Source organism: Pseudorca crassidens, chromosome 15 (assembly GCF_039906515.1).
Source record: "Pseudorca crassidens isolate mPseCra1 chromosome 15, mPseCra1.hap1, whole genome shotgun sequence".
Classification (NCBI taxonomy): Eukaryota; Metazoa; Chordata; class Mammalia; order Artiodactyla; family Delphinidae; genus Pseudorca; species Pseudorca crassidens.
This window is the reverse complement of record NC_090310.1, coordinates 32680899-32705427: the sequence shown is the minus strand read 5'-3', so window position 1 is coordinate 32705427 and position 24529 is coordinate 32680899. Positions and strand designations below refer to the sequence as shown.

Below are 24529 nucleotides of genomic sequence, written 5' to 3'. Positions count from 1 at the left end.
ATCAACTCAGGACCAAGTATCACCATTGATAGGCTTCATGAGAGAGTCTGAGCTTTGGAGTCATGCGAAGCTGGCTCAGATTTCAGTTTTGTCTCATAGTTTTGTCTCTCTCAGCTTTAGTTTCCTTGTGGATTTAATAAGAAAAAAAGTTATAGTGCTTGTAGAACATACTCGGTCCAGAACCAGAAACTCAATGGCATCTTAATTGTCAGTCTTATTAATATCACCTGTACTGAAGATTGTTTATATAGTCCCTACATAGGTATTTTACTGTTGTTGGTGGCCCTGGAATCCCCTGGGAGCTTATTAGAAATGTAGACTTTCAGGCCCCACCCCAAACCTGCTAGATCATGATCTACATTTTAAAAGGGTCCCCACCCATTGATTCAGTTCATATTAGCATTTGAGAAGCAAAGCTCTAGGATGGCCTTTATCTATATATTGACACCCATGACCCAGAAGGCCAAATGCCTTAGGAAATAAAATTTATTTGCATTGTTTTTGTTGTAACTGAATTGCTATCCTTCCACAAATACCTTATGGGACCATATTTCTCCTTGTTCCATTGTCTTAAACCACAATGAATTAAAAAGAAATTTGGGACAAGTATTGAAAAAACATGTCTTCAAATTGTTTTTGGATGTTTGTTTTTTAAACAAAACTGAAATAAAATTAAAATTTTGACAAAGTATTGATAAAATGATACCCTCTGAAATTTTTAGTGACAGTTTCCTGGGGAGTGGCCAATGCTCTCCTGAGAGACAATTAGTAGTAGTATTGTTCCAAACAGAAAGTAGACGTTAGAACAAGGGTCCCCAAATGTATTCTGTAAGGTTCCAGGTAGCAAATATTTTAGTCTTTGAGGGCCATGCATTCTCTGTTGCAATTACTGAGCTCTGTTGTTGTAGCATAAAGCAGCCATAAATAATATGCAAGTGAATGAGTGTGGCTGTGTTCCAATAAAACTTTATTGATAGATACTGAAATTTGAATTTTATATAATTTTCACTTGTCACCAATATTATTCTTCTATTGATCTTTTTTTTCCTCAACCATATAAAAATGTAATCATTCTTAACTCATGGCCATACAAAAATGGTGGTAGGCCGGATTTCACCAGAAGACTGTAGTTTGCCTGCACCTGATTTAGAAGATTAGCCTTAAGTCCATGGGTCCAGGAATCTAGTTGGTTTATTTTGCATTCAGCACCACAATATTTCTGTCTGTGTGATCTTGGGCAAGATCCTTAAACTCTCTCTGTCTCAGTATCCCCATCCATTAAGTAGATATAATAGTAGTACCTCTCTTACAGGGTTAAGAGTAGGGGATGATCCAAATTAAACATTGAGAGGTTTGCAGGGCACTTAGCAGGTCTTCAGTAAGCAATTTTTGGAATTGTCGCTGTAACATTTGAGGATCTGATATATTTATTATCATATTGAGTCAATCAACTGCTTTCTTTAAAAGCCTCTATTAGCCTAAATTTGGAGGCAGGAGCTTAAGGTAACAGTCGAGTCATTACATTTTTCAAACAATAAAGAATCAAGGAGAAATTTCTACAGAGATCTGACATACTGTCCTTGCAACTTTTTTCTGCAATTACATCAAAATAAAACGTGGAAAGAAAAAAATGTGACGTGTTTCTTCCTAAATAGGAATGTCAAAACTCACCAAATAAACTGGAAAGAGGGATTATGAACACCATAGACAGATTCACTCCAGGGCTCCTTTAAATATGGAAATCCCCTGGCGCAATTAAAACATGATTTGATTTATAAGAATTAAATATACATGCAATATTTTCTGCAGCCTCTGTGCCTAAATGGAAATACCTCTGTACTTAAAATGCTCCCATAACCCTTCAGAGAAGCTCATCTTTCAGGCATGTATAAAAGCTTTAGGTATTAGCTGTGAAAATATTCTTACGTGGATTAGCTCAATGCTAGTCTGTTAAAAAATGCGTAACTGTAAAAGCCAAAATCATCAGGCTTTGGATGAATTTGTCAACTGGAAGCAGTAGCTTCCATTGGCAGGGACCACATGGCAACCTCCCAGGTCTCTAAGTAGAACAGAAGTTTGATGCTTATATGATGCTGCATAGGGGACCCTCATGGTAGCTCCTCATTGATCCTCAAGGCAGAGTTCATGATAAGGTAGGACTACCACAACAAAGTACCATAGACTGTGTGCCTTCAACAACAGACATTTATTTTCTCACAGTTATGGAGGCTAGAAGTGTGAGATTAAGGAGTTGACAGGGTTGATTTCTTCTGAGACCTTTCTCCTTGACTTGTAGACCGCCATCTTCTCCTTTTGTCTTCACATGGTCCTCCCTCAGTGTCTGTGTCCTAATTTCCTTTTCTTATGAGGACATCAGTTATAGGAATTAGTTTCTACCCTAATTTTACCTTAATTACCTCTTTAAAGATGCTATCTCCAAACACAGTCACGTCCTAAGGTACTGGGTGTAGGACTTCAATGTATGAATTTTGAGGGAACACCACTCAGCCCATACAGTAGAGCAGGAGTGCCGTATGTCTTCTTCTGGATGGAAAACCAAGGGTGAGCTCTCTAGGATTATGTGATTAGTGTTTTGTGTGCCTTCTTCCCCAGCCTGCCTCCAGAGACTTTGACAGAATAGCTTGGACTAGAAGTGAGGTATGCTTTTTCGTTTGAAATGCTCCAAAGCAAAATTGGTCAAAGGACAAAAGGGGAAAGATCAAAAGTAAATAAATTTTACCTCTTTGCCTGCAGAAGTAAACAGACCAGATATATTTAGCCATTTTCATTTTTCTTCTAAATCTGTGATGACCTAAGGCCTGGTTTACTCTGAGTGCATCTGCGGAGCAGCAGAATCACCCTGGGTTGCTGATGAAATGCAGATTTCCCACCCGCTGAGTCACACTTTTCAGGGCTGCGGCCTGGGAGGGTACAGCACTTCAGATTCTCCCAGGTGGTTCTTAAACTCTGGAGGCTTTGAAAACCTCTGATTTAAGGGTGGAAAGAACTCAGGGCATTGAGGTTTGGGGGACTGGCTCTTCTCCAGCGTTTCGCAAAGTATGGTCCCCAGACAACATGAGAACTTGTGAAAGATACAAGTTCCCAGGCTCCAGCCCAGACCTATGGAATCAGAAACACTGGCAATGGGGCCCGGCGTTCCGTGTTTAACCAACCCTCCAGGGGATTCTGGGGATGCAAGTGGTTGTGAGAACCCTGGGTGATACCACCCCTTTTCTTAAAGTACTGCTCCCACAAGAAAGAAGTCAGCGGGTTTCTGTTTCAGTGAAGTCTCCTTTTCTCCCCAGCTCACAGTTTGTTTTTTCAACCATAACCAGTATTTTCCTACTTTTATTCTAATCAAAAATAAAAAGCTTTAAAAATCATTCAGCAACCATAGAAGCAGGAAGGAGTCACTGAGAAAGTGAGCAAAGGTCGAGGAACACAGATAGCTGGTTTCTCACCTGGAATTTGCCTCTGATTGATGATAAGCCTTTTCGTAAATGACATCGTTGTTCTGTGCCTCCTTTTTTTCCATCTATAAAAAAGGCCTAGGGCTTCCCTGGTGGCGCAGCGGTTGAGAGTCCACCTGCCGATGCAGGGGACGCGGGTTCGTGCCCCAGTCCGGGAAGATCCCACATGCCGCGGAGCGGCTTGGCCCGTGAGCCACGGCCGCTAGGCCTGCATGTCCGGAGCCTGTGCTCCGCAATGGGAGCGGCCACAGCGGTGAGAGGCCCGCGTACCGCAAAAATAAAAAAATAAGCATATGGGGTTCAGCAGGTGTACCCCAGATCTACACAGTGGGCACACAGTAGGTCCCAATAGATGGCTGCTGAATGAATGAACTCATAGCCTCATCTTTCCCGAGCCGAGCACTGGAGACAGGAAGGCAGCTCTGTAATGGTCCCCTCTGGGACTTTTTCCCCTCAGCCCTCTTTCTAGAGTTACTAGGTATCGGGGGTGGGGGGTGGGAAATCTCCCCCTTCAACCCTCTTGAGTTCTTGTGGTTGGTCTAATAATAAAATTGTCACAAGACAGATGAACAGGAGAAAAAAAGAAACAAATTTTAATACGTGTGCACAGAGGTCTCATAGAAATGGGACCTAAGAAGTGGCCAAAGCAGGCAGCTTTTATACTTGTTAGACAAAGAGACAATAAATGTGTGAGGAATTGACAGCACAAAGAAGCTTAGGCTTTGGAAAATGAATTAGTAAAGAGTGTAAACAGAGTTTGGTTTGAGCTTGGGGCAGTAAATTAAAGGAGTCACAGGATTTGTTGGTGCAGCTTCTCGGCCCAGAATTCCCCATCTCTGATGATAAGGGTGTCCTTCTACTTCCAGATGCTGGGAGGGCACCTTTCACCTGAGGGATTTATTTCCTGCTTTCAGGGAGGCAGAGAGAAGTTTCAGTGTTCTTAAGTAACTTTAATTCAAACTAACCAATATGCCATTGAGGCACATTTTGGGGCAGCACGCCCTGGATCCCATTGTAGGACAAGTGACATCCGGAAAGCGGGACTCCAGCAATGATCTCTGTTTTCAAGTGACCCTGGACTAGCACATCTTAGATGTCTGTGGAGACACAGGGAGCACGGGACACACACAGACCTCACAGGGCAGGTGCTCCTGAATTCCCATTGGCTCTTAGATGTTTTACAAAGTCTTGTTGTTGTTGTTATGCTTTGGGTCTTTGTCTTTTGCATTTCAACAGAGATAAGAACATCCTTCTCTAAATCTCCCAGCCCATCTTCATCTTGGAGCTAATGAAGCGAACCAGTCATTCCCAGTTGCTAGGCAATTGGAATGTTTCTTTGACTTTTTTTTTTTAATTCAGAAATTATAGGGAGGGCCCAGGCATTTCACTGGACTAGCTTGTAGCTCTGCCTATTTGGTATTAAAATGGAAGGGCAACCGTTGCAAAACAGCTTTTCTTTTCTTCCTTTAACGTTCTAATTTTGTTTCTTGAAAGTGTGACAGGGCTGCCTACCAGAATCCCTTCCCGTAGTTTCTCTCCTCAGTTGCTTCCTGACTCTGAGCCTAGGTCCCTGGACCCATGGGGACAGGATGATGAGTAAGACATGATTCTTTTTTTTTGCGGTACGCGGGCCTCTCACTGTTGTGGCCTCTCCCGTTGCGGAGCACAGGCTCCGGACGCGCAGGCTCGGCGGCCATGGCTCACAGGCCCAGCCGCTCCGTGGCATGTGAGATCCTCCCGGACCGGGGCACGAACCCGTTTCCCCTGCATCGGCAGGCGGACTCTCAACCACTGCGCCACCAGGGAAGCCCAAGACATGATTCTTGACCTCTTGGAGTTCAGTGCATCCATGGGCAAGATACTCGTTAAATAGACCATTGCAACACAATCTAGAAAAGCAGAGGAGGGAAGCTGAACCTGGCCAGGTAGAGGCAAATAAACCCAGTCTCTAGGAGGAGGAGAAGCCAGAGCCCAGTGGAAAGGGAGGGGAATTATCTCAGGGGGAGAGGAAGGGATTCCTGGGAGAAGAACCACCCTGTGCAAAGGCCTGGAGGGGTGAAACTGCACCCTTGTTCCAGTTGGTTTGAGTCCAAGTTCTTCACGGAAGGGTTGGCAGCACAGGAAAATAAAATGTAGTTAGTTTCCCCTTCCTGTCTGTGGTAGGAAACACCCCTGCTGGGCTTCTCCTTGCCCCTCCATGGGCCAGGAATGGTCCTCTACACAGTGGGGAGTCTCCAGGTGAGAAGGAAGAGTTGGGTTGCCCCATCTGAGGTATGGATCCTGGCTCACCCTCCCCCCGCTGGAGATGCCAAATCCAGCCCGAGGGCGGCCGCGGGGACCCACATCTTGCCAGAATTTAGGATGCTGACAGTCATGGCACTCTGATTCGCAAGTGAGCGTGACAGGCTTTGGGAAAGGCTCTGATGATCCCAAGATCGTGGGCTGTCACATGGATCCCAGTGCCTGCAGCTGCAGATAGAGTCATCAACCTTCCAGGAAATGGACGACCAGGCTCCTCAGGTTTCACTTAAACTGGATGAGTCAACCTTCAAAGAACCAGAAAAGAGGAGGAAACAAGTGTGAACTGTAGGCATGCAAATTCCCAGCTATAAACAAGGAACAGAAAGGTTGGTTGGGAAAAGCACTGTTTTTAGCAAAGAAAATAGAAATGAAGAGGTCTTTAAAAACATAATAATTCAATCATATTCATTAATCCCTCTGAGGGCCAAGTATTTTGCTAGGAGCTGGGGATAAAAGGATGAGTATGATTTGGCTGTGATCCAGGGGGATTCTCAGTAGCTAAGACTGATATGTAAATAAAGAGTTGTAATACTGCGTATCAAAGGATCTACTAGGGAGATTTTTTTTTTAAGTGTGATAGGAGCATAGAAGATGGAGTAATTAACTCCTGCGGACTGGGAAGAGAGGAGGTGACACTTAATGCAGAGGCGTTGGGGGTAGGGGAGAACCACTTCTTTTTTTTTTCAATTGAACCACATATAATTGCCAATGTCAACCCTGTTTGACATAAGAAAGGTCAATTTCATATGGTTTAACCTAACAGAGCAGGAATAGGATAGAGGTTTCATCCCGTCCACTGACAATGATCTAATGATAGTAACTGCCTAGAAACTGTGTTAAGAATGATCCTGAGGATTCCAGGCTAATGGGAAAGGACACTATTGAAATTGATGAATGGTTTCTCCTGGTTAAGGAATGGATGGATAGTGGTATAATTTGAACATAGTTGCCATCCTTAAATTCTAAGGAGGTTTATAAAGCAAAGACACGGAAGTCTGAGAAATACGGGACGTCGCGATGGTTATAGACAGTTCATGGTTGTTGGAGTGTCTATGTTGGGGGGCAGATCAAAGACTCAGTTTGGGAGACTCATTAGAAAGCTCAGTCCATGCTATATCACAAAATGCCTCTTTAAAAAAATATATTGGAGTATAGTTGATTTACAATGTTGTATTACTTTCTGCTGTATAGCAAAGTGATTCAGTTGTACATATACATATATCCACTCTTTTTTAGATTCTTTTCCCATATAGGTTATCACAGAGTGCCTTGAATGACCTTGTAAACACTCCTCATACTGCTGCTTGTACCCTATTATCTAATTGACTGACTTTTTTAAACAAACACACATTACTGACCCCCACCCGAAAAACACAGGGAGGTTACAGTGTTCTTCTCTGCCGCTTTGGTTTTGTTTAATTCAAAGCTTTCTTGTAAGAAAAGGTCACAAAGTACTAACAGAACATACAATAAGTACTTTGCAAATTAAATTGGAGGATGTTTTCAGGTAAAATAAAAACCAAGTCCTGTGACAGTATGGATTTTATTTTACAAAGGTCAAAATCATTGCATAAAGACTTTTTTTTTGCTACAAAGAGGACATCCAAAGTTATTTCAGTCTATTTTCTCAGAATCCACAGCATAAGAAAATTAGGAAAGCATCATTATGCACTTCCAGGATTTAGTTTTCTAGAGAGAATCTGTGTTGTGTCCCAGTGGGATTCACTAAATTACAGAGCATAGCATTGAACATTGACCCTAAGGTTTTTAACTGCACAATACTGAAATGCCTTTCTGGATATGTTTTTGCTACAATTATATTTTTCTTTGGAAACCTAGGCACCCCAAGAAACTTCAGATCTCGTTTTTAAAGTGGTTTTTAACCAGGGAGCTTTCTCACGATCTGCCTGCCTGGGTCCCCTTCTCCCTAGAAGATTCTGATCTGGTAGCTTCCTGTATATCCTATAGAAATATTAGTTTCTTCTAAGATTTCTAGCATTGAGCACAAGCTTACAGGCAGCCCCTGCAAAATCAGGAGCTTCCCTGATAAAGCAGAATAGAGGCTAGGACAAGTCTTTTCTCGGAGGTATCCTGCCTCCTGTGGGTTGATTTTGGACCCTGTGCCCCACGATCTGGGTGTGTTTAGTTTGTTCTTAATCCCCGTACTATGCCAGTTTCCTGCCAGAACTGGAAAAACCTACTGAATAGAAATTAGAACATGTGAAGTCTCATCTTACATGTTGCAATAAATTATATTTAAATCAAGTAGAAAGAAGAAAGAGCTATCAGTTTAGCAAAGGTTGATCGTGACTCAAGCCCATCCAGACTCTCAATATATTGACTATCAGAGAGGGTTAGTTAATTTCACTCTTCTATCCAGGCTTTTGTGGGAGGAGGAGAAAGAGGGGGGCTCTTCTCCAGCTATAAGCATGGCATAGCAGGTTAAATGTGAGAACGATTGGGGGGGATCCCTTCAGATAGAACTTCTGTCCATGGGCTACTTCTCCTTGTCAAAGATGGGAGGGAATTGGCCGACCTCGTGTTGTGGGAAGGGTGAGGTGCCTTAGGGATTTTAACAGTCTTTGTTTTGCCTGGACGTAATGTACAGAATCTAGAGAAACACAGGGAACGCAGGGTGGAATTTGAGGAAACCTTTTTAGTCCTCCTCATGTGACTCCTCTATTTTGGCTCAATACCTGAAGGATGATAGTCCTGGAGACCCCCTTTGGAACTGCATCTGGTTTTGAAGTTCAGAAAAAATTCCTGTCTCTTAATGCTATTGTATGGCAGCCCCTCTCTATTTGGCAAACCTCCCTCTCACTCTAGAGGTTCTAACTCCCTTTTGTTGACATTGGGAAAGATACCAAAGGATTGCAGAACCCCTCCCAAGGGCAGGTCTCCAAGGATATAGGTGAGTTGACTGGAAGTCAGGGCTATTTCTCCCAGGAGATTGCTTCACAGCGGCTGTGATGACAGGAGAAAGCAGAAACAAATGGAGGTGGCTGACCTTGCCCAGCCAGGGAAGGGAACAGAAACCACAGGAGCCCATTTCCATCATCAGTAACACGCTTACAAGTCCTCAAAGGTCTCTCTCATTCTTCTCAAACTCTTTGAGTTTGAGCTTCGCGGAAGCAGGAGAACAGAACTGATACCCTGAAGATTCCCTAACCTGGTCATCTTTGGAGTGGGTATTATTCACAAGATGTCATAGATTGAGGAGCTATCTCAGGATTCCACCACTCTTCCCTGCTATAAAACTCCATTTTGCAAGGATAAGCCCGAGACCCTTTGCTTTAAATCAGGGAGAGGAGTGTCATCACTACAGTGCAGCCATGGTCCGCAGGCTTAGGAAGCAGCCTCTCCTGCTGGAAGGCAGAGAGCTTTAGGGAAGAAACTGGAAACGCAGAAGCCAAAAGTAGTCTCACCCGAGTCCAGTATGGGTCCAGGGTGGGTCCCAGGGATGGCCAAGTTGCTTTTATTTTTTCCCTGCCTTACTTCTGTTCTTCCTCTGAAGAACTGATTCAGAAAAACTAAAATGGGGGAGAGGAAAAGTTTTCTTTAAACATATCGATGCATGCGCTTACCATTTATTCAGTGATTATTACATACCAGCCCCTGTGTTGGGCACCTCTCCAGTAATACGATTCATAACCCTTCCTGGTGATAGGTATATTCACCCCCATTTTCCAGATGGGAATCCTGAGGCACAGAGAGGTTCAGTGACTTATCAAGATCACACAGCTAAGTAATATCTGAGTCAAGCTTGTTGTCCAGTTCTCTGTGATATTTCTAAAGCTCCCTTTTGATTATGCCATGCTGCCTGCATTCCTGATCTGAAATCAGACCCCACCACCCAAACCCCATGTGAAAAAGAATGACATGTGCGTGGTGGGCTGGGCGGGTGGGCTCCTACCAATCCCCTTTGGCCAAGGCAGGGGGCTTCCCTGGGTGTCCCCATCCTGCGCTCGGGCGTGTGGCTGTGTTTTCATTTCTCTGCCTTTCTCGTTTGCATTGCCATATGATCTCCCAGGTGTAGTGTGCCTGTCCCCCAACCAGATACCATCTCTCTCTCTCTCTTCCGTAGGCACCGTGCTGTTGTGCCAGGCAAACCAGGAGGGATCTTCCATGTACAGTGCCCCCAGTTCACTTGTATATACCTCCGCAAGTAAGCCCGCTCTCGTGGCTCTTTTTGTTTTGTGACATAAGTCTGAGTCCAATCACCTTCCCTGCCATGTAAGTTCTCTCCCACTCCCTCTGCACCACCCTCCCTTGTTGCTCTCTGTGAGGTGAAGCTGACTCTCATAAGCATGTCTCTGGTTTTCCCTGTTGCCTTAGCATCTAACCCCTCTGCTCATGTCTGAATCCTCACTTCCCAGCTGTCCCAGCCATTCGTCGTTAGACCTTTGTCAGGATTGGGGCCAAAGGATGGGACATGGGGCTTTGGGTTGGGGGCAGGGGGATGGGAGGGGAGGGATATAGTTCATTGCCTTCCTTCTATCACAGCTTTGCAAATCAGTACGAAAATAATTGAAGTAAAATATGCAGGCCATCCAAGTGACACCCTACCCTAGCAAAAGGTGCTTGGTTGGTGATCTCGGGCACAGTTTTCTCATTGTGGGAAATATTACTAGCCCGTGGCCAGTGACTTGTTTGCAAGGCTGTATTATCCTTTGCGATTCATCTAAGGAGGAAGAAATAAAAGAAAAATGTGGTTCTCCCCCATTTAACTGGGGGGGGGGGATAATATTAAAAAAAAGCACTTTAATAGATATAGCCATGAATTGCTAGGGGGAGGAGACCAGAAATAAATATGGAACAGAGATCACAGTGTTGGCACGGAAAAAAATCAAGGATTTCTCTGCCTGGGATGGATCCTCTGGAGTGGAGAATGCCCCACCCCCACCCCAGTTCCCAGAGCAGGTTGCAGAATTACAAGTTCTAGCTGAGTCCACCGTGGTTCTCCAGCTGGTTTGCCCCGCCTCAAAGTCCCCTGGCACAGCCGAGACCTTACCCTCTATTTCATACAGTGCATCTACACCCTGGAGAACCCCCATAACTGCCACATGGGTCCTCACTGGGATTGGTGATCAAAAGTGAGCCCGGGGGCCAGAGGGAAGGTGGGCTGCTTCTGAGATCAGCTAGAGGAGCGGGCAGGTGGAGAGCAGAGGCAACAGCCTCAGGGCAATTAAGAGGATGAGAGACAAGAGGGGACTCTTCACCACGTACCAAGATCTAGCATCTCAATTCCCAAGACTGAGACAAATCAGACTCTTCGCTGCGGGGGCAAAGGTTAGAAGCAGTCACAGGGAAGCCAAAAACATCATGGTTATGAGAAACCCGAGGGTCTCTGAAGTCATCAGGTCATGGGCGTAGCCAGTTGTTTCTCCCAAGCAAAGTATAATCTTCAGCAGAAGCTTTGACATTCCTTAAATGCAAGGTATTTTTCCGTGTTCCCAAGACGCCAAAATCTAACCATACTGGCGAGAAATGGTTCTTTCTGAATTTATGAATGTTGTCCCATTTGGGCCAGTGTAAATTATTTGCATGTGTCTCCTAGAACTAGAAAGCTACCGCACATTTTCACAGGCTTAACCTTGTTTAATCCTCAAAATCTGCACCAGGTAGGTATTATAATGTTTGCTTTACAGCTGAGGAAATGGAGGGCAATGAGAAGTGGACTGATTCACCCAGGATCACACAGCCAGGATATGGTAGATTTGTTTTTTGAACTTGGTGAGATTAATCAACTTTTGTCTGCTTTTCTGGCTCTATTTGACTCTAAATCTCATCATCTTTCCATTGTAAATACCTGTCCCTCCTTCTCCATAAATGTTATTTTCCGTAGGAGAGAGGGTGACCCAAGCTCACCATAGTCCCAGAGTATTATTTGGGGTTTTCTCTGACATTGTTGTCCTACAGAACTGAATAGAATGAAGTGTTTTATATCTGCACAGTTCAGTACACATGCTCGTGGGACCGAGGCACAGAATTTTTAATTTAATTTTACTTAATGTTACTCTAATTAGCCACCTGGGGCTGGTGGCTACCATCTTGGACAGAGTGGCTCTCTATGATTATATGCTGTATGTATATTTCACTTTTCTTTATAGAAGTGAACAAAACAAATTAACTCCAAGAAAGGGCTAGTTTGGATTGGTATAGCTATTGTAAAGTGACTTGGGGAAAATGTGTCATAAATGTCAAGCATGGAAATATGTCACAAATTCTCCAAGTTAAAATAGGTAGAGCATACAGAGAAAATAAAATCACCTAAAGCAGGGATCAGCAACCCACAGCCCAAAGGCCAAATCCAGCCCCCAGCCTGCTTTTGTAACACTGGTGAGCTAAGAATGGCTTCTCAGATTTTTGAAAGGATTAAAAAACAAAACAAAGACAAAAAATAATATGTGACAGACGTAGATGGCCCATAAGAGCCTAAAATACTGACATTCTGGCTCTTTACAGAAAAAGTGTGCTGATCTCTGATTTAAAAGGTCCATTTTATTATTACAAACCCAAAAGGGCAATATCATATCACTCTTTATAATTAGACTTCTCTTCTTGAGTTTCAAAGTTAAAATTTATAATAATTATAGAAACTGTGTCGTGTGTCCAACACCCTTCATTTTTAGATTGCACGATCCATCATATTACCTATACAGTTTTCATCCTGTTATTTTCACTTATTATCATGTCATATGTACTTTATGAAAATATGTTAATGGCCTCATAATAACCTATTGTTTAATGATATTATATTTTAATCTATCCACCCACTGCGTTGTTGGGTACTTAGGTTGATAGCAATTTTTCAAAAATATTCAGGAAAATAGATGTCCTTGTATACACTTTGTATATAATAGTTTTAAGGAAAACGAGTAAATAGCTAATCGTACTACCCCATACCAAAGCAAAACAAAAGCTAGTTTCTTGCAATAAGGATCTTCGCTTGTCAAATTCCTGTTGTCAATTCAGATTGACAAGCTCAATTGGTATTTTGTACTGACAGCCGACCCTGAGACCCCTCCGGCTCCACTTGGGTTCCCAGGGGTGTGAGATCGGTTCCATCTTGAGGCAATGGTGCTGAGTGTAAAGATGATCCATCCCTACCTAAGACACATCGCTAAGGTTTCCTTTCTGCTCTAGTTCTCAGGGTCAGCAATGCCTTTTGGAACTAGACCCTGTCTGCAGTTAGCTGGCTTCTTTGGAACACTCATATTTTCTCTTCCAGATTAAGGTGTATATCTTAGTACAAAGTCACACCGTACTGTCTATAAATAATTCAGCCAGAAAGTAAAGGTTCATTTTTACACGCACACACACACACACAATCTGGGGACCAACATACGGTCACCTAAGATTCTTTTCCTTTCTCCAGGTCTGATATACACAGGGCTGAGAGCCACGTGCCTTGTCTTGGAAGTCTGAATGGCATGGCCTCTTTTTCTCTAAGAATCCAGCCTTCTTCCTCAAAGCTGAGGCTCCCTTACGTCTCAGCAATTTTTTTAGGCTACCCCAGTGTTTCAGGTTGAAAATGCATGTGTTTCTCATTTTTATCTAACAGTCGCGCTCCAGAAGCCAGGTGTGTGTAAATTACACATTTGTCAATGGGATACTATGTGTTTACGGACTTTCAGGATTAATCCTGAGTTTGTGCTTTTTTCCATGGATCTTTAACTGGCCTTGGATGTTTTTGACTTAAATTGCCCCTCTGCCCAGCAGAATAGCTAATCATCTGTAAATAACACCCTTAAGTGCAGTAGGAGAGATGGTTTTTAAAGGAACCCTGCTGAATTAGTCTGTAATGAAAATAATTCCTACTGAAGTTAACTGTTTTTTAAGATGCATTTTTGCATAATGGGTTTTTCCCCCTTTAAGTGAATCATCCTCATAACATGATCCAGAACATGAAAGTATTAAGAGAAAGATTTTCACTCAGAGCTCAATAGCAATACAACCGAATCCCATAGATTTTTCCCATCACATTCCCACTGAGTCCAGTATTTCCTCCTTTTCCCCAAACTTTACCCTCATGTGAAACCCCAGTTCAAGTTGTATCCCAGAATATCCTCTTACATGTCCTAATAAACCACTTCCATCCATAGTGTATCAGATTTAAATGAAGTCTGATCAAAACTCTGGAGAATTAGGCAAGATCACCTTGGACCAAAAAATTTAATATTAATATTTTGTCTAAAAAATATTAACCTTTAATCAACTAAGTTAAACTAATTAAATTATTTTATCAATTTTCAAATAACTGTAATTAATTAATTAACATTGTGCTTTGCTTTGAGTAGCAAACAATGTAGCCCCTCAACAGAGATGTTTGGTGAAAGTGGGGTCAGGGCTGGAGACCTACTCAGTGCCCACTCCTTCCTAGGGCCAGGGGTCTGGAGGCTCCTTCTGTCAGGGGAAGGGCACCAGCTATATCATTGTCTGCACTGTTTGCATATATCAAGTGGTTGCTTATATCAAAAAGGCTTCAGGCTGAGAGTTCATTAGTCTTTTCCAGATAATCCAAAGTAATGGCAAATTTAGATAAATGTAAATTTGAGTAGATGTATTAAATATTAACAAAATCAAATATACTGACAGCAGATTACTTCTCTGTTAAACAATTATACACTTGAGAAAAATTTGAGATAGTTCATATATAACAAATCTGATCCAAGAAAATGCCTGAATCTGAAATCGTGGTAGTGTTCAACTAACTGAAAACCCTCCCTGCAAATCAAGCACTAACGTTTGTGAGTAGGGAATTCCTCCCTCTTCTAAAGTTCCTCAGGTTATTATTCGACAGATCTTGGGAGCTCTTAAATTTATTTTCTTTTGGTTTAGTGCATCTTCAGGCATCCTTAAACCTGACCTTAAAAAAAAAAAAACAGCTTAAGGCAGAAATAGGAAGGTAAAGAGCATATCACCTTTCTTCACCTTTCTTCCAAACTAAGAGATTACCTCCATTTTACTTAGTTAAAATATCAAGAGGTAAATCATTGGTTCCATGAATGGGAACACCCACTTCCAATTTGGATTAGCAAAGCCAGCTCTCACCGATACTTATTTCCATATGGAGTAGTGTCCAGAAATAGGTAAATGCTACCAGCTTTATTTTGTTGTCTTTACAGTTTAATGAATAGATTTTAAATTACAAAAATAGCACGTACTCACTGTAATGAGGGAAGCAGACAAATACACACACATACACACACACACATCTGTATGGAATAATGTAGTAATATCCCCCAACTTATCCGCAGACACACGCCTTTCACGTAATCCATATTGACTCCCTGGTAAGTATCTTTTCACATTTTGTCCATAACAATGCAGGGAAGGACATACACACATGAAATGCGGGGTGTGAGCAGTTTGTTTTTATACAGAGGGGAGCAGTAGCTTCCATGTTATATGCACGTTACACATGTTGATCACATTTTGTTTCACTTAATAACACATTTTCACTATCTCCTATTAAGCCTTTTTGATAATTTCATGCTCTTCCATGGTGTGGATGGTCCAGAGTTCATGCAACCATCTCTGTCCACAGACATTCAAACTCCTTCTTTTTCAGCCTCTCCCTAAAGGCTGCAACAAACATCGTTATATACACTCTGACATACCCGTGTTCCAAATGCCACATCGAGATTCCCAAACACAGGATTGTCAGCCCCTCCCACATTCCTGCCAGCACCTGCATAGTTTGCTCTTTTTTAATTTTGCAAACCAGGTGGGTGAAAAATAGCATCTCTAGTTGCCTTTGCCTTTCATTTAGTGAGGAATATCATCTTTCACATAGTTAATTTTCATTTGGATGTTACCTCTTGTGGATTTCCAATACACATCTGCCTGTTTCTCTTCCAAGTTTTTCTCATTTTATTTTTTAATTCACATCGAGAGGAAATTATTCATGAGGGACATTATCTATGAATACCATAGATGTTACAAACATAATTCCTGTGTTGGCCATTTAATTCTGCTTCCATTCCACTCTACATTTTTAATAGTATAGGTAAATGTATCTGTCCTTCCTTTTGTTACCAGCTTTAGACATAATTTTAAATGACAGAATCCCTGCCAGGAGAAGTTTTATTTAGCACCATATAGTTTTCTCGGCCGCCGTAACAAAATACCATAGGTTGGGCAGCTGAAACAACAGAAATTTATTTCTCGTGGTTCTGGAGACTGGAAGTCTGAGATCAGCGTGCCAGCATGGTCAGTTCTGATGAGAACTTTCTTCCTGGCTCATAGATGTTTGCCTCACATGGCAGAGACAGCAAGCTTTCAGGTATCTCTTCTTATAAGAACACTAATCCCTTCATGAGGGCCCCACCCTCAAGACCTCATCTAAACTTAATCACTTCCCAAAGGCCCCCATCTTCAAATACCATCACAATGGGAGTTAGGGCATCATCTTGTGAATTTGGGGGAGACACAATCCAGTCCATAGCAAGTCCCTTGACACACAGGTGCCACTTTTATTTGTCAAGGGCCAGAAAAACATTTTCCAACAGAAATTTCTATATGGTCCCATATGCTTATCCATGCAAACAGGTGTATTTTCACACACTTCCATGGAAGCCATGGCTGAATTTTTAGATCCATGTAAGGACAAATCGTAAATTAAAAGGAAGATGACTGTTAATTCCCCCTGGATATTTTCACCCCTTACTACAGAAAAAAAAAAAAAAAAAATCTGATATCCCAGGGAAATGCTCAAGAACCTAAATGTTATCAAAATGCAAAAGCATCTTCTCCTTAATTAACTTTTATGAAACTCAAGGGTAAGTGTAGTGGCAAAGTTTTAATTGATGTATTGATTGCAGATTTTATGGAAGTAATTGTGTGGAATTCATAAAACAATGATTTAAGTGGCAGAAACATACATAAATCAGGCCTGCCCTGTTCTACTTTTAGGTAATTGATAGAATTTCCATTGCTTTCTGTAATTAAAGTAACAGCCTAAATTAATTGATGGCTTCCTCTTTCTTCTGCCCAACACAGGAAATGTCAGTAGGTGGAGTTCAGTTAATAGAAGGTGCACGAACAGGTCATTGTGTTACTGATACATTGATTTAAAGAACTGTGCCCTTTTTTGTCTTTCTTCTGGTAACTCAAACTTCATGGTGGCCTCCAAGAAGCTTTTTCTAATATTTTCTGGAGGAATCGCTTAAAAGAATAATAATCAGTGCTGGGGCAAGGCAAGTGAGGCGCTCACTTCAGACAAAATTTAAAGAGGCACCAGAAAATTCAGTCATCAAGATAGATAACATTTTGACGCAATACAGTAATTCCCCTACACACAAACCTTCAAGTTTCAAACTTTCAAAGATGCAGACGTGCGTTCGCATGTCCAGTTACGTAACTTAGTTCATGTGTCTGGCGTACATTGTCACATGCGTGCATCCTCTACAAGTGGTTGCGCTTTTGTGTACTTTACTGTATAGTACTGTGTAGTGTACGGTAGTACAGTATCTTTATTTCAAGCCCAGGATGTCTGGAAGCAAGAGTAAAAGCAATGCTATATAGCCAATTGTGTGAATTGGGTATCTAGGTTAATTTTGTTGGACTTACGAACAAATTGGACTTACAAACTTGCCCTCAGAACAGAACCCATTTGTATGTAGGGGACTTACTGTATTTTTTTAAAAAATGGAAATGAATGGAAAAAGATCCATGATCAACAAAATATCAAAATTTTCCATCAAAATGAATATTATTCATTTTTCTTTTGCTGTAGGATCCAATATGGCTCAGCCCAGCACTTCTTTATTTAAATTTTGAGAGTCTGTTCATCATGGATTTTTTAATAATCATTTTAACTTTTAAAAAAAATTGCATTAAAATATGATTTATCCTAATCCTGGGGGTTTTGGTGCCCTCTCCCCCTTACATTTTATGCCCAAGGTGAGGCCTAGTTCCAGCCCTGAAATAATAAAAAAATTAAATAATCATAATGATAATAATAAGCAATGGTTTCTGAGCACTTACTATACGTTAAGCATTCTGCTAAGCCCTTCCCGTGAATGTTCTCACTTAATCCTCACAAGAAAACTATGAAATAAGCATTATTATTATCATGCCCCCTTTTCACATGAGGAAATTTAGTCTTCAAGGGATTGAAGAACTGGCCACGGTCACTCAGCTGGATCAACTTTGAACCAGCCTAACTGAATCCCGAGCCTTCCATCTTTACTAGTTTCTAAACGTACACACCAGAAGCTCCTTGCTCTGCTCCTGGAAAAGTCTGAGCAGAGAGAGGTCAGGTGGACCCTCTAGGCAGCTGTCCAGTCTCTGCATTCAAGTCCCAACGTTGTGCTTACTCCTTTCCATCCCAAGATCTCTGGAGAGCCCTTTTTCCCCCTGTCTGATCTGTCTGGCCAGGGGGTTGGCACAGCTGTTCTTTGAAAAGCCAGATAGTCAATATTTCCAGTCCTGTGTCCCACCTGGTCTCCACTGCAGCTACTCAACTCTGTCCTTACAGCTTGGAAGTAGCCACAGACAATACGTAAATGAATAGGTGTGGCTGGACTTCCCCTAACAGTTTATTTACACAAACAGTCTTTGTGCCAGATTTGTTTACCAACCCCTTTGTCAGGCCATTATTCTCCTTTAAAGGGCAAGACACAGGTCAGCTGGCTACCTGGGGTTGGAGGTGAAAGGAGACTTCTTTTTATGTGCAGTGTGGTGTACCTTTTGCATTTTGTGCCATTTTATCATATTTTAAAACAAATAATGTCAGGTAGGGCACATAAAGAGGATACCCTTTTCCTGGTCCATAGTAGAGTAAGATACGTGCATAAATTCAGTCTAGATACAATGGATTGACTTAGCTTTGCTCTCAAAATAAACAACAAAGAAACACAACTGGATTTGGAGCCATGATTTTGGAGCTGCTGGACTTCTCTATGACCTGCCCTAGTTTCCCTGGGATAAATGGTGCAACTCTGTCCAGGTACCCAGGATCCCTCAACTTCTGCCTGGGCTCCTACTGTTTCCTCCCACACACTTCCAACAAGGCTGGTCCGAGAGGTCCTCTGGACTGCATCCTTCTAATCAGAGATCAGTGGCCGGCTTTTCCCACGTCTATGGCTCAGCATTGTGGTGTCAACATACCTAAGTCCCCTTATCATCATCTCTGAAATAATTCCTTCCAGTCTTTAGTCATTCTATCAGTCCTTTGATGGGGGGAGGGGGGTGAAAATGCATGACTTCATTCAACCAATCTTCATCAAGTTCTTTCTATGCCAGGCACCATTCTACACACTGCAAGACCCCGTGAACCATACATCCACAAGTCAGCATCTGCAGCACCCACATTCTTGTGGGCAAGACAGAAAATAGACGGATACATAGTGCTGAGATTTCAGAATTGCAAACACAGTACTCAGGGGTAGTTGGGAGGCTGCACCCAACAGGAGACTTACCCACTGTCAACACTGCCTTCTGAATACCTCTTGGAAGGTGAACTAAGTATCACTGCTTTCACCATCATTTGGCTCTAGAAACACACTTGGCTACTGAAATCCTATTTCCCTCATTGAGCCCACGGATGGAGAGATTGTGAGGCACCTACTGTGTGCCAGGCTCTGCCTGTTGCCTCGATCATAGCACATGCCTGACTTAACGATCAGTGATTGTCCACAGTTGGACACAGCCGTCGAGCTACCCCTACTGAGGGATGGACTCCAGGAACCATTCTTTCTGCAGTCCTGAAGCACCATCTCTTTGCTTTGCTTCCTCTGCCCTGTTTTCTGATGGCCCAGCACATCTCTAACTTATTAACAGGTGGTTTTAAGAGTTTTTTTTACTAGCTCTTATGTTAACTTAGTTATTCCATATGGACACCAGTTTTCAGAACAGGTTCAGTTGTATTTTCAGTACTTGCCTCTACCTCCCCCACCCGCCCCCGAGCTGATTAGCTCCTTTACCAACATCTGTGGTTACTCTGCCTGACTCACAGTCACAGACCACTTCGTTTACTGTTGTGTTCTTCCTTCCCTCCTTCCTTCCTTCCTCCCTCCCTCCCTCCCTGCTTGCTTTCTTCCTTCCTTCCTATCTTTCTTTCTCTCCCTTTCTTTCTTTCTACCAACTTCAGGAAAATTCTTAAAAAGCAGTAGTTGAACACCCTCAGTTGTTCACAGGGAAGACTCCGCAGAGAAGAAGCCACAATTCAGGCAGCTGCTCTCCCAGCACTTTGGTTATTAATCTCCATGCAGAAGGGGGACTTTTGTCTTTTTCAGATGGGGGTCTTGCGGCTGCAAAAGGCTGCCAATTGCAAAAACTACCATCCCGTGGTGTGCCCCCAAACATCTTATTCGTCTTGATATTTCTTGCACAGAAATACATGTGACAGATAAGGAGTCACTGGAGAATGGTTTGCTTTGTGTCAAACAGATATTAAAACAATAAACTACGTTGCCCTGGGATCCTGGCGCGTGCACAGCCAGAGAACGAGGCCGAGATGAGATGTTTTTGAAAGGCAGTGAGGCAGTTGTTCTGGGGGAATTCCCTGGAAACCCCAAGTCCTGTGACAGCATTGACAGAAAGTACTTTTTCTTAAGAGGATCCACACAAGGCCTGGTGCAGCGCCCACATTCAACTCCTCAACCATGACCATGCTCACCTTCCCCCAGCCCTCGGCAGAGGCCAGAGGGAAATTCTTCAATGGGTGAAAAGCTTATTTGAAGAATTTCTTGTTTAAGCATTCATCTGCACTGTATTTGCTATCTCAAACTAATGTGGCTTTGTTTGTTTTTTACTAATATTTGTTTTTCACTCTTTTTTTAAAACTTTTATTTTTTATTAAAGTATAGTTGATTTACAATATTTTAGGTGTACAGCAAAGTGATTTAGTTATATACATATAAACATATAATTATATATTCTTTTTAAGATTCAGTTATATATATAATATATAGAATATATGTATTCTTTTCAGATTCACTTATATATTATATATAATATATATAAAATATGTATTATTTTTCAGATTCAGTTATATATATAATATATATATAGATTCCTTTTCAGATTCTTCTCCATTATAGGTTATTACAAGATATTGAATATAGTTCCCTGTGCTATACAGTAGGTTCTTGTTGGTTATCTGTTTTATACATAGTAGTGTGTATCTGTTAATCTCAAACTCCTAATTTATCCCTCCCCTACCCCCTTTCCCCTTTGGTAACCATAGGTTTGTTTTCTATGTCTGTGAGTCTATTTCTGCTTTGTAAATAAGTTCATTTGCATCATTTTTTTAGATTCCCCATAGAAGTGATATCATATGATATTTGTCTTTCTCTAATGTGGATTTAAAATGGAAAAAAAAATCCTCTTCTGAGTTCAGAGCTCTGAACATGAAATTTGCAGGGGCCAAAGATAAGATCCTGTTTGATTCCTGGAAGATAAGGGGGTGCAGGTGTATGTGTTTAGGGAACCTGGCTTTGTAAATGGAGCCAAGCCCTGTCAGAGTCTGCACAGCTGGGATTGAGCAGCTTAGTACAGGGGTCCTCAACCCCTGGGCCGCGGATCAGTACCGGTCCTTGGCCTGCTAGGAACTGGGCCACACAGCAGACGGTAGGCAGCAAGCGAGCGAAGCTTCATCTGCCGTTCCCCATCGCTTGTGCTACCCCCTGAACCATCTCCACCCCTGCCCCCGCCACTGATCCGTGGAAAAATTGTCTTCCACCAAACTGGTCCCTCGTGCCAAAAAGGCTGGGGACCACTGGCTTAGCAGGGAAGTAAGAACCACCAATGACACTCATATAATTCAAGCCCTGGAGCGGGGGCGCTTGGTGTTTCTTGCATAGAAACGTGTCCAACCACAGAGGTGGCCCCTACTTCCCTTGCCTTATTTCTCTTCAAAAGCAAATCTCCCTGTGCAGTGCAAAGATGCATGAAAGGAGGCTGAGCTTACCTCCCACCGGAGGGGAAGGAGCCTGGTATAGTTCACGTAAACACAATCATTTAAACACTTAACTTCACTAAGAACTCCAAAAACACCACTGTCTTGAATCATGTGTTCATTCACGTGAAAGTACTGACATTCCAAGAGCTATTTTATCGCTACTGGGGAACTCGGTTGTGGGGGGAGTGTTAACAGAAGGCCATTTTCAGGACTAAATAACACACCACCTATTTTAGATCCATCTCCTTGGGTTTGGTTTGCATGCCCTGTAGGCTCTTGACACCTGATTGCCTTTTGTGTAACAAACAAACATACAAGAGCCCCCTCTATGGGCACACCTGCCCAAGGATATATATCATCCCCACCCTTGGTCATTGCTATAGGAATCTAAGAAACATTTCCCAAAGATCTTTTTTTTGTCAGCAAATCTTAGTCCTCAGTATTAGTTTTGCAAAATTCTCCTGAAGCAATAAAAAATTTGTAGGAGAAGAGCTGGATTCAGGCAGAGCTGGGTCCTAATCGTCATGGTACACTAGCAGTGTGACCTTGGCCAAGTCTTTTTGCCATGAACGTCTTCATGAATACCTGCTTACCTGTGAGCATTTAATGAAATCCTTGTGTGAAAAGACTTTCAGGCTGCTTGAGGCATTGCAGCTCCTCAAACAAATGGCTCTTCTTTCCTTTTCTTTCTTAGAAGCCATCTTCTCCAGGCACTTTTGAAAGTTCACCAAAAAAGCTGGTTTGGAAGGTTTATGTTAGTCTAGTGCCTGGACAGCTGGACCATTTCTGAATGGTCTTCCTTCAGTCTGTTCTATGTGGGTGTTTGGGGAGGGCTCCAGCTGGGATATCAGGGAGGTGATCGCAGGGTCCAGATAACACCTGTCCTCCAGGTTTGCTCGGGGTGTTGCTCAAAAGATCAGGACTGTTTTCAAGTCTGGAAGCTGGCTCTCAAGATCAGATGGGCCTCAACACAAACCGACCAGCTCTACCCACAATAATGCCTGGAAGTGAAATGAGCGATGCTTTTGCATTGCATCCCTATCCCATGAGCCACGGCCAACCCCCTCCGGGGGTCTCATGTTCATGAAGCCCCAGCAGCCCTAGAGAACCATGGGAAATCCAGCCCAGTACAGGGAAGCTCATTTATCTCACTTGCCCTCCCTCCTACCTGGAGAGGCAATTCACGGAGCTTGCTGTTTCAGCCAGCTGTTAGATGGATTGTGAATCATTTAACAATTGAAACTTTACTGTGTGTATGCACTCGATAAAGTAATTATTTATATAAATTATTAGTCTTTTTTTTTTTTTTCTCCAAGGCTGCCCGAAAAAAGCTACATTGACACCGGTACAGGTTTTTGTCAAAGGAATAGATGATGGTAAATTGCTTTGTCCAAATTACAACAGATCTCAGCATCTCACAGCTTTGTTTGTCTCCTATGTTCCTGCAAAGGACAGAAAGCACTTTTGCAAATGCCCTCTGAGGTCCTGCTGAGTTAAACACTCCGAGATGGAGATTCATTCTCCTTTTGCTGAATGAACTGTTACAAAGATCCTGCCCGCAGGGGTAATGTCAATATCTGTGAGTAGACAGATCACAAATAGGTCTTTTGCACAGGAAAAGCCTATCACTGCGCATTTCAGCAGCCCTGGCACTTCCCACATGTCTGTTGGATTAAATGGACCATTTGTAACCTGCGAGAAAAGAGACAACCGCTAAGTTCAGGAGCTAAGCAGGAATCACGTGGCAATCAGATAAAAACCGAGGCTGCTGTCCTCATTCAAAATCCCAAAGACTTAAGCGATCAAAGAATAGTCATGTGTGTGAGCATTGTGTGGGAGGTTTGTTGTGGCTTTTTGAATTTGTTAAGTTCAGAAACATGTCTGCTTTGGGAAAACCAATCTCGCTGCTCAGGGTACATCCCTGTGTCTGCATTGCATTTTTAATTTTTTTTTTACCTAGATGACTCATTTCTTTCCAGGGAAGAGTCTATTTCCAACCAAGTTGTGAGTCAAGTGATATTTGATAACAGTATTAACCAATAGATTGTACACAGAAGAAAGTGCAACATTCCCAAATATCCTGAAAGTTTCTATTCGCATCTGCCAAATCTTGGAGAAAATTTCTAGTTGAGTTTAGTCATAAGGAGCTCATTATTTTGACGGTAATTCGGTTTGTGTATATAACACCACACTGTTATAACCCAGATCCCCACCGCTGGGAGAGCCCATCTTCCCCCACATTTGGGGATTGTATACAGCCCCCCCGATGCCAGCTCACATCCAGATGTGGAGATCAACCCCAGTGGAGAAGGAAAACAGCTTGCCTTGGACTCTCATCAGGAACATGAATCAGGAGTGATCCCCATGGCTTGTATCCAATTAGCAGAGAAGGAGCAAAGCCCTTCCAGGTGTCTTGAAATCCCAGAACATAAATAAATATAGAATGGAAGAAACGGCACCCGCCCCCCTCCCCTACCCCTTGGCCCCCAACAAGGTCTCAGGGAGGCATGTCAACAGATTGCCCTGCAAATTAACTCTGCCCATGATGAATCGGGGCTGGTTCTCTTGGATGTGATATGGATAGAGGGAGGTGATGGAGCAGCCTGTCCAGACACTAGTAGGGAAGTACAAATTGAGAGCCTCTAAGCAGCGTGGAGAGAGTGGACGTAGAAAGATTTTGCTCAAAGATGACATGGTATGCTTTCGTTCTAGCTGTCTTGTGTAATAGATAAGATGACAGGTCTAGTGTCAGGCTGCCTGGGTTCAGATCATTGGAGAGCTTCTGAGCTGCTCTCTATCTTCATTTCCCCACCAGGAAAGTGAAGATCAAAATAAGAACTGGTTCGTG

The 24529-nt window shown here is 42.6% G+C and overlaps 1 protein-coding gene across 40 annotated transcripts in view; it reads left to right on the top strand.

Moving 5' to 3' along the window:
* The window catches only part of RBFOX1 (RNA binding fox-1 homolog 1), a 2180200-nt gene that overhangs the window by 2086929 nt on the left and 68742 nt on the right, over positions 1-24529 (top strand). For 29 of the 40 annotated variants that reach the window (XM_067706687.1, XM_067706690.1, XM_067706686.1 and 26 more), the window contains one exon: positions 9856-9936. The exons of the other annotated variants lie outside the window; for them this stretch is intronic. In XM_067706687.1, the coding sequence (XP_067562788.1) occupies positions 9856-9936 (81 nt within the window). The remainder of the gene's footprint in view (positions 1-9855; positions 9937-24529) is intronic. 40 annotated transcript variants of the gene reach the window in all.